We start from the raw sequence: 10451 nt of genomic DNA on the forward strand, positions 1-10451 counted from the left end.
TTCTCCTGTATAAATTACCAAATTTAAAGGCCATCCATTTGTAATGTGTTAATTTTGCCTAAGATTATTAACCCATATAGTACAGTACTATTTTCTCCTAGATTTATCATAAATCAGAAAATTGTAATTGTTCATATCTTGTTATGACAGTAGGGCATTAAACATTTACCCTTTTTTGTGTGTCTGTTTTTATATATGTATATTATCCATGTGTTTCTGGTAATCTCATTCATCAGATTATGACTTGTGTGTGTTATGTACTTGTATTTTGCTCAGTGCTAGTTTTAAAGTGAATGTTATACTGTAGTTTACTAAAATAATTCTCTGCATACTAGTGAACAATCATTTATATATTTATTAAATTTTTCAATTCTCTCCCATATTCCACTGAGGGAGGGCGACCTTAAAAGAAAAATGAAAGCTTTTCTTTTTAAGGATAGAACAGAAAACAAATAGCAAATCAAATTCTTCAATGTTATAATAGCTCTTTTACATTTTTTGCAACACGTTGGCTGTTTCCCGCTGAGGCAGGCGAGTCAAATAAACAGAAACACTTTCACCATCATTCACACATAATCACTGTCCTTGCAGAGGCACTTAGATATGACAGTTTAGATGTCTCTCCCACCAAAGCAGGGTGACCTGAAGAAGAAATGCCTTCACCATTATTCACACTATCACTGTCTTGCCAGAGGTGTGAAGATACAACAGATTAGATGTCACTCTACACAGCAAATATCCCAAACCCCTCCTTCAGAGTGCAGGCACTGTACTTTCCACCTCCAGGACTTAAGTCCGGCTATCCAGTTTCCCTGGAGAGTTTACCTGGAGAGAGTTCCGGGGGTCAACGCCCCCGCGGCCCGGTCTGTGACCAGACCTCCTGGTGGATCCGAGCCTGTTCAACCAGGCTGTTACCGACTTTAGGTGCTTGTCCAGTGCCAGCTTGAAGACTGCAAGGGGTCTGTTGGTAATCCCCCTTATGTGTGCTGGGAGGAAGTTGAACAGTATCGGGCCCCTGACACTTATTGTATGGTCTCTTAACGTGCTAGTGACACTCCTGCTTTTCATTGGGGGGATGTTGCATCGTCTGCCAAGTCTTTTGCTTTCGTAGCGAGTGATTTTCGTGTGCAAGTTCGGTACTAGCCCCTCTAGGATTTTCCAGGTGTGTATAATCATGTATCTCTCCCGCCTGTGTTCCAGGGAATACAGGTTCAGGAGCCTCAAGCGCTCCCAGTAATTGAGGTGTTTTATCTCCGTTATGCGTGCCGTGAAGGTTCTCTGTACATTTTCTAGGTCAGCAATTTCACCTGCCTTGAAAGGTGCTGTTAGTGTGCAGCAATATTCCAGCCTAGATAGAACAAGTGACCTGAAGAGTGTCATCATGGGCTTGGGATCCCTAGTTTTGAAGGTTCTCATTATCCATCCTGTCATTTTTCTAGCAGCTGCGATTGATACAATGTTATGGTCCTTGAAGGTGAGATCCTCTGACATGATCACTCCCAGGTCTTTGACGTTGGTGTTTCGCTCTATTTTGTGGCCAGAATTTGTTTTGTACTCTGATGAAGATTTAATTTCCTCGCGTTTACCATATCTGAGTAATTGAAATTTCTCATCGTTGAACTTCATATTGTTTTCTGGAGCCCACTAAAAGATTTGGTTGATGTCTGCCTGGAGCCCTTCACAAAATATTTTCTTAATACACTGGCTGTCTCTCACCAAGGCAAGGTGACATTAGGCACATTAAAGTATCAACTTAAGTGAGATATGAGATACTAAATTGGATGCTTCAAGGGAGATACCAAGATGCTGGTGATAGGTTTGTGATCAAAGGAACTGGAGCTACCCTACATTTCCATGGATCAAGCTTGAATGCCTCCTATTCCCCAGGCAATGTATGACCTCTCACACACTGATTCATGCACTCACTGCATCATCCTATTCTGCTCCATCCTCTTTAAATGCCCATACCACCTCAAGATGTAGTATTCAGTACATATTTCATAATAGGAATTTTCTGCTGAAATAACAAATAATAAAAATACGAGTTATGCCAAAAACAGCTGTGAATATACGTTATGTATGGTAAGTGTAGTCTATACATATTCAATAAGTTTCCAGGTTTTCCCTCATCATCTTTCCGAGGCAACAACTTTGGCCCCTCAACACATTCACACCACTTTAAAAAACACCAAACATATTTTACCTGGCATAGGTTGTATAGCAAGATCAACTGGAATAAGAGATGTTGTATTGTGCAGTGGCTGAGAGTGCAAGTCTTCAGGTTTTTCTATACCCCTTTTAGGCAGCCACAGAAGAGTCTGATTACTTGCTATAAAACAGTATAGATAAGCATAATCAACTGCTATTTCAGTACAGGCACCTGAGGATAAATGCAGAAAAGTTATGAATTCAAGTCACAATATTGAAACAATTCATGTAAACAGAAATTGGAAATGAAAACTGGACAATGACCAGTTGCAACTACACAATGATCCAGGACAGACTAAATACGTGAAGCCCCTATCACGAGCCTTTTCCATCCTATGGAGAGGGAGCATGGACACGGGGGTCGTCCCTCAGTTACTAAAAACAACAGACATAGCCCCACTCCACAAAGGGGGCAGTAAAGCAACAGCAAAGAACTACAGACCAATAGCACTAACATCCCATATCATAAAAATCTTTGAAAGGGTCCTAAGAAGCAAGATCACCACCCATCTAGAAACCCATCAGTTACACAACCCAGGGCAACATGGGTTTAGAACAGGTCGCTCCTGTCTGTCTCAACTACTGGATCACTACGACAAGGTCCTAAATGCACTAGAAGACAAAAAGAATGCAGATGTAATATATACAGACTTTGCAAAAGCCTTCGACAAGTGTGACCATGGCGTAATAGCGCACAAAATGCGCGCTAAAGGAATAACAGGAAAAGTCGGTCGATGGATCTATAATTTCCTCACTAACAGAACACAGAGAGTAGTCGTCAACAGAGTAAAGTCCGAGGCAGCTACGGTGAAAAGCTCTGTTCCACAAGGCACAGTACTAGCTCCCATCTTGTTCCTCATCCTCATATCCGACATAGACAAGGATGTCAGCCACAGCACCGTGTCTTCCTTTGCAGATGACACCCGAATCTGCATGACAGTGTCTTCCATTGCAGACACTGCAAGGCTCCAGGCGGACATCAACCAAATCTTTCAGTGGGCTGCAGAAAACAATATGAAGTTCAACGATGAGAAATTTCAATTACTCAGATATGGTAAACATGAGGAAATTAAATCTTCATCAGAGTACAAAACAAATTCTGGCCACAAAATAGAGCGAAACACCAACGTCAAAGACCTGGGAGTGATTATGTCGGAGGATCTCACCTTCAAGGACCATAACATTGTATCAATCGCATCTGCTAGAAAAATGACAGGATGGATAATGAGAACCTTCAAAACTAGGGAGGCCAAGCCCATGATGACACTCTTCAGGTCACTTGTTCTATCTAGGCTGGAATATTGCTGCACTCTAACAGCACCTTTCAAGGCAGGTGAAATTGCCGACCTAGAAAATGTACAGAGAACTTTCACGGCACGCATAACGGAGATAAAACACCTCAATTACTGGGAGCGCTTGAGGTTTCTAAACCTGTATTCCCTGGAACGCAGGAGAGAGAGATACATGATTATATACACCTGGAAAATCCTAGAGGGACTAGTACCGAACTTGCACACGAAAATCACTCACTACGAAAGCAAAAGACTTGGCAATCGATGCAACATCCCCCCAATGAAAAGCAGGGGTGTCACTAGCACGTTAAGAGACCATACAATAAGTGTCAGGGGCCCGAGACTGTTCAACTGCCTCCCAGCACACATAAGGGGGATTACCAACAGACCCCTGGTAGTCTTCAAGCTGGCACTGGACAAGCACCTAAAGTCAGTTCCTGATCAGCCGGGCTGTGGCTCGTACGTTGGTTTGCGTGCAGCCAGCAGCAACAGCCTGGTTGATCAGGCGCTGATCCACCAGGAGGCCTGGTCACAGACCGGGCCGCGGGGGCGTTGACCCCCGAAACTCTCTCCAGGTAAACTCCAGGTAAACATCTTGTTTCTAAATTGTGAATTAGCTGTGAGCAGTATAATAATGTCTTATTCTATAAAAAATAATCATAAATTTTATGTATATTATGAATAACAACACTCAATTTAAGAGACAGAAACACAAAATAATGTATAACATCAACATTCATACTGCAGTCTTACCATATCCATAGTCTTCGGGCACAAAAATGGCTTCACAAAAACATCCAGAAAGATCAGTTTTATAAACAGTTGTAGTTTTGAGAGGCTCCAGAGGTGGCTGAGATGCAACAAAATATAGAGAGAGATCAGATGTATTTAAAGTGTCCAGTGCAATGCCTCCGCCCAGTCTGGGAGTTGTCATGCAGTTACAATCTGAACTCCTGAAATGTGTACAAAAACAGGCTCATGTTTAAGTACTTAAAATATTTAAAAAAAATATTGCATATGGTATATTAAAAAAAATCCAATACTGCATCAGAGAATAGAGCAAAAACGTAAGTGCTTACAAAATTAGAATAAGATTTAGAAGGCTCAGGGAAAATGAATGAGTATGGGGCATATGATGATTAGTCGTGTCATCTGGATGGCTCTGATGTGAGAATTACTCAGTCTGTCAGACTAAGCACTCTCAGTCTGTACAACAATTTACTGGATGACTGTGTGGACCAAGTTTCTTCCTTGGTTCCTTCAAGGAATAAAGAGGTACCTTGAAACCAGTAAAAGGGTATTGATGGTACCCTCATCTTACATGTTCAGCACCAATATCATATTTTCTTATTTAAATACAACACCAGTATCATATCATATTAGATAACGTGAAGGTACTGTACTGATCATACTATAAAGGATAATGATGGCATATCGAAAAAAACAATTAACATAGCCCACCAATCATTGATAACAGTGCAAAAATTTAAGAAACTTAAAAAAAAAGGCATTCAAAGTACAAATAATTAAAGATAAATATGGGGACAAGAAATTGTCATTCAGCTATGGTAATCCATTATACACCTCAATCTGATTAATATATATATACATTAAAACAACACCTACAGAAAGACATTCTATTCCTCTTGAAAAAAGTTCCACAGATTGCAATGAAAATCATGACAAAACTAAATTGGCTCACTTATTAAGATAGATTGAGGACTACAGGAACAATCATTAAAAGGAATAAATGTTACTACAACCTAACTTTAGTACGCTATAAATATCTCTGGGAGGCTACACAATAAAGATTTAGATTTAACCAAATATAAACTTTAACACAACAATTCTCACAAACTTTACCATTACATACTAAATTAAAAAAATAATCTAAAAATTTAAGGACAAATCATTCACAAATGTTTAAAAGCTGTCCAAATATTTCATGTAAAGTGGAATCAGTATTATTAACTTTACTTACAGCAAAAAATTCCCTACAGTGTTGTATAAGAAGTAATGGAGATTGATCCAGTATCTCACAAGTAAGATCACCACTATTCTGGCTAAGTTTTGAATGTAAAAATCCTCTGAACTTTAATTTCTGACACAGGACTTTAAAGGTCTCATTCTTGCACAAATCACATTGTAGTTTCAAATTATATAAGGAATACTGAGGGACTGATCTGACAATCTCACACACATCTAAAAGAAAATTGAAGCCACTCACCTCTCTTCACTGAAAACATTCTGTAGTGTGTTAACTGAGAGCCTCATACTTAGTAGCTGGAGATCTTTATGACCATCATGTAGCAGGAACACCTGACTGAAAATAAAAATTATAAAATAATATTAAGTAATAATTGGTTCAGTAAGTCTACATCAGTCCAGTGTACTTAATTATGAAATGGAAAACTCTAAAATGAATACATTAAACATGTAAAGTGAAACTGGTATTTCTAAACACTACACTATCTACATCATTAGGAAGAATTAAAACCCAATGTAGGAAAGTTAAACTTTGCGATTCTGACACATTATATGTATTAGACAATGTCCAATAAAAATTCACTTTGTTAACCTTCTCTAATTTACTTCATTACTCCATTTGATTAAATGTGAAAATTCTTCTATAATAAACCTATTACACTAAACTAACTATGGAAATAAATTTTTGAATGTTATTAATTTTACAAGAAATTCCTATCCCACTTCTAAAAGTAATATAATCTATAACCAAAATTATTGACTGAAGGAAAGATAAATCTAAGAAAATGACTTAAGAACATGACATACAAGATCCTAAAATAAAATAACCATAGGGTTCAGTGTTTCCCCCTGAATAAAAAATTGAAATTAATTACAGCCTTCTGAAATAACACAAGAAAGTAAAACATCTAACCTGGTCATTGGAGACAGTAAGAATTTCTTGATGTTGCCTGTTATGTTTAATAATGTAACCAATGTCTCAGTTTTCTGGTCAATATTGAAAGTCTTAATCTTGACTTCATTTGATGCCACTGACTCTCTTTCAGCCCAGAGAATCACTTCACCAATCCAGTCTACTGCCAACCCAACACCTTGATCATTAAGCCGCAAAAGCTAAAAATGAAATAAAATACACTGATTATCAGAAATGATATTTTAATTTGATCTGCAACTATTAGGAATGCTTAATAAAGCACTTAATATATACTGTCAAGTTATTACAGTCTTACCTCATAATGCATTCTAATCAATACTATATACATATACGTACATATATCTGAAAGCCTTTCATCATATGACTAACATAAAAATTTGCAATGACTAAAAACAGAAATGGTAACTTTATACATCTAAGTAAAAAACAAATTAAGTTTTAATATTGTACCATATTCTACATACCCTCTCAGTAGAGTTTGTCTTCATGTCAGTTAAATATATATCTGAATTCATATCCATCCATGCAAAGGAGGAATTCTTTAGTAAAGGTGTTGCCCACTGTACTCTGGAATTCTCACTTAATACCTCCACCTCCTCTTGAAGGTCTGCATCAAGCTTAATAAGAGACTTGTCACTGACCACGAGGAGAGATGGAGTTGGCTTGTGCTGCTGGAGAGATTCTGTTACTCCAAAACTATAAGGCCCTTTTCCCATCTCATTGATTGCAGCAACCTAAAAGTATGATGTTCTATAAAGTTACACCCACAAAATTATAATGATGAACTAGAATAATGTTAAAACTCAATTACTGTATCAAGCTGAATCTATTATATAACTCAAAAAATAATTCAAATCTAATCAGATGATTTATATTCAGTATAATGCTGTAGATGAATGCCTAGTATTTAGTTGACTGATTTTTTTTTTTATAATTATTTTGCTTATGGGAGATTCTAAAGAAAAATTGCAAAGGTTAGTGGATGAGTTTGAGAATGTGTGTAAAGGTAGAAAGTTGAAAGTGAACATAGAAAAGAGTAAGGTGATGAGGGTATCAAATGATTTAGATAAAGAAAAATTGGATATCAAATTGGGGAGGAGGAGTATGGAAGAAGTGAATGTTTTCAGATACTTGGGAGTTGACGTGTCGGCGGATGGGTTTATGAAGGATGAGGTTAATCATAGAATTGATGAGGGAAAAAAGGTGAGTGGTGCGTTGAGGTATATGTGGAGTCAAAAAACGTTATCTATGGAGGCAAAGAAGGGAATGTATGAAAGTATAGTAGTACCAACACTCTTATATGGATGTGAAGCTTGGGTGGTAAATGCAGCAGCAAGGAGACGGTTGGAGGCAGTGGAGATGTCCTGTCTAAGGGCAATGTGTGGTGTAAATATTATGCAGAAAATTCGGAGTGTGGAAATTAGGAGAAGGTGTGGAGTTAATAAAAGCATTAGTCAGAGGGCAGAAGAGGGGTTGTTGAGGTGGTTTGGTCATTTAGAGAGAATGGATCAAAGTAGAATGACATGGAAAGCATATAAATCTATAGGGGAAGGAAGGAGGGGTAGGGGTCGTCCTCGAAAGGGTTGGAAAGAGGGGGTAAAGGAGGTTTTGTGGGCAAGGGGCTTGGACTTCCAGCAAGCGTGCATGAGCGTGTTAGATAGGAGTGAATGGAGACGAATGATACTTGGGACCTGACGATCTGTTGGAGTGTGAGCAGGGTAATATTTAGTGAAGGGATTCAGGGAAACCGGTTATTTTCATATAGTCGGACTTGAGTCCTGGAAATGGGAAGTACAATGCCTGCACTTTAAAGGAGGGGTTTGGGATATTGGCAGTTTGGAGGGATATATTGTGTATCTTTATATGTATATGCTTCTAAACTGTTGTATTCTGAACACCTCTGCAAAAGCAGTGATAATGTGTGAGTGTGGTGAAAGTGTTGAATGATGATGAAAGTATTTTCTTTTCAGGGATTTTCTTTCTTTTTTGGGTCACCCTGCCTCGGTGGGAGACGACCTACTTGTTGAAAAAACAAAAAATTATTTAGAAGTTAATGCAGCAATTTTCTGTGCTTGCAGACAGTAAGATATGTATTCATTTACTGCTTCACTGTGGACAGCAACTTCATAAATATATATGTATTATCTGAGTTCTTAAGGAACCAGTACAGATAATATAAACTCATTCATTCTCCTCTTACCTTGAACCTATATAAATGGTCAGAACTCAGATTTTCAATTGTTAACTGGAACACCTTGCCATTCACAATTTCACTTTTGCATTTCTCTTCAACTTCTGCAGTGCAGTAAAGTATCTTGTAATTAATTATTTCGCCATTTGGTTTTTCTGGAGGAGACCAACGTAGGTAGATCTTCGCAACTGAATCCTGTCAAGCAGCATGAGACAACTTTATTATCCATGAAAAGTTCTACTTTTCAATCATCATACTGCTTCTAGTTATTAATATACAACTGACAATGCATGATCTTCATGTATTACTGTATTATATATTTTACTCTCATTAACCCGTAAACGGTCCAAACGTATATATACGTTTTTTCAACAATTAATAGTATGTAAAAAAGTAATTTTTTTTTTTTTTACATTTGAAAATGTGTAAGAAAACTTTGATCTATGTTTTTTTTATATTTGAAAAGATGTAAAAAAAAGCGTAGATCTACTTTTGGAGCACTACGCATGTGAACGTAGATCTGCTTGGACCATTTACGGGTTAATGAAGTACAGTACATACCTGAACTTTATGTACAAATGTCCGCAGGTCTTGAGGCGCTTCGGGTAAGTGTGCTGGTGTATGAAGGTTTTTCAAAAGCTGGGTACCTGCACTCCAGTCTGTAATGCCTCTTACTGATACCTTGAGAGAAGAATACGGGGGCAGTACATCTTCGTAGGGAATGATAGTTTCATTCGTGAGAAATGCTTTTTTGTTGTTGCCATTGTCAATGATGACTTCATACATAAGGCTACCATAATTAACATTAGTGATGGGATTCCATTCGAGAGAAAAAATTGTCCAGGTTCCTTTCACTAGAAGTGAATTTGCATCAATCAGACCTGGAGTTACAACTGGTCTTTCAACACCATCTGAAAACAGTTGAAATACAACATCATCATCAATGAAGCTCAAGTAGAATGAAATCTATCAAAAACTGTACAACACAAGTAGTAGTAGTACATATGATATAAGAATATATACAGTACCACAATGTAATTAAAAAACTGCTATAAAGTACATAAAAAAGCCCGTATCTCAATTATTGTTCATATTGTAAACCTAACTCTTTTATAAATTACGAATCACAGAAAAATAACTGTCAGGCAATGTCATTTTAAAAATCCCTTGAAGGTTCAGGCCTTGAAAAGATTACCTGGAACAGGCTGTAGGTCTGGAAGTACCACGATGAAATGGGAAACTCCTAAATTCGAAGTGTGAATAGCGGCAGAGTTGTTGAGGTTGGTATCCGAGACAACTACATCTCCGTCTTCTCCGAGCCACAGCAGACGCTCACTCAGATACCACATTGGACCTGTGAAAACACACAAATGAGTTACAGGTACAGTATTAAGAAATAACCATAACTATTCTTAGATGTAATTTAACTTTTGCAACTACAGTACGTATATAATTTCAGAGAAAGAAAAGAGTAAAGTGATTACCCATAAGGATGAAAGACAGTTGATTTACAAGGTTAAAGCTAGTCTTCTTTCCTGAGATGAAGTTTTTAGATGCACAGACTTTAGAAGTTTGTTCCTTAACTTTATATCAGTTTCTCAAAAGCTACTCATATTGTGCTGATGAATGCTCAACAACTTACTACTTCCAAATTACGATGTCTGTTTTTCATTGTTTAAAATAGTTCTAGATTGTAATACAGTACATCATAATGTAAATTGTTCCATTGTAATACCAAATTTCATTGTTTTAAATAGTACTAAACTGTAATATATCATATTGTAAATTGTTTTAAATTGTTACACTGTAATACTATAATCTTTATTAACTAATTCAATAG

At 37.3% G+C, this 10451-nt stretch overlaps 1 protein-coding gene across 1 annotated transcript in view; it reads right to left on the reverse strand.

The window, feature by feature from the left end:
- LOC128687548 (proto-oncogene tyrosine-protein kinase ROS-like) overlaps positions 1-9969 on the reverse strand; it is a 42663-nt gene extending 32694 nt beyond the window's left edge. Inside the window, exons 1-8 of the mRNA XM_070080709.1 lie at positions 9807-9969; positions 9173-9522; positions 8621-8806; positions 6885-7154; positions 6400-6599; positions 5728-5823; positions 4254-4453; positions 2204-2380 (exon numbers count right to left, since the gene is read on the reverse strand). Coding sequence (XP_069936810.1) covers positions 2204-2380; positions 4254-4453; positions 5728-5823; positions 6400-6599; positions 6885-7154; positions 8621-8806; positions 9173-9522; positions 9807-9960 — 1633 coding nt within the window. The 5' untranslated portion in view covers positions 9961-9969. The remainder of the gene's footprint in view (positions 1-2203; positions 2381-4253; positions 4454-5727; positions 5824-6399; positions 6600-6884; positions 7155-8620; positions 8807-9172; positions 9523-9806) is intronic.
- Positions 9970-10451: the final 482 nt, after the last annotated feature.

The sequence above is a fragment of the Cherax quadricarinatus genome, unplaced genomic scaffold (genome assembly GCF_038502225.1).
Source record: "Cherax quadricarinatus isolate ZL_2023a unplaced genomic scaffold, ASM3850222v1 Contig818, whole genome shotgun sequence".
Classification (NCBI taxonomy): Eukaryota; Metazoa; Arthropoda; class Malacostraca; order Decapoda; family Parastacidae; genus Cherax; species Cherax quadricarinatus.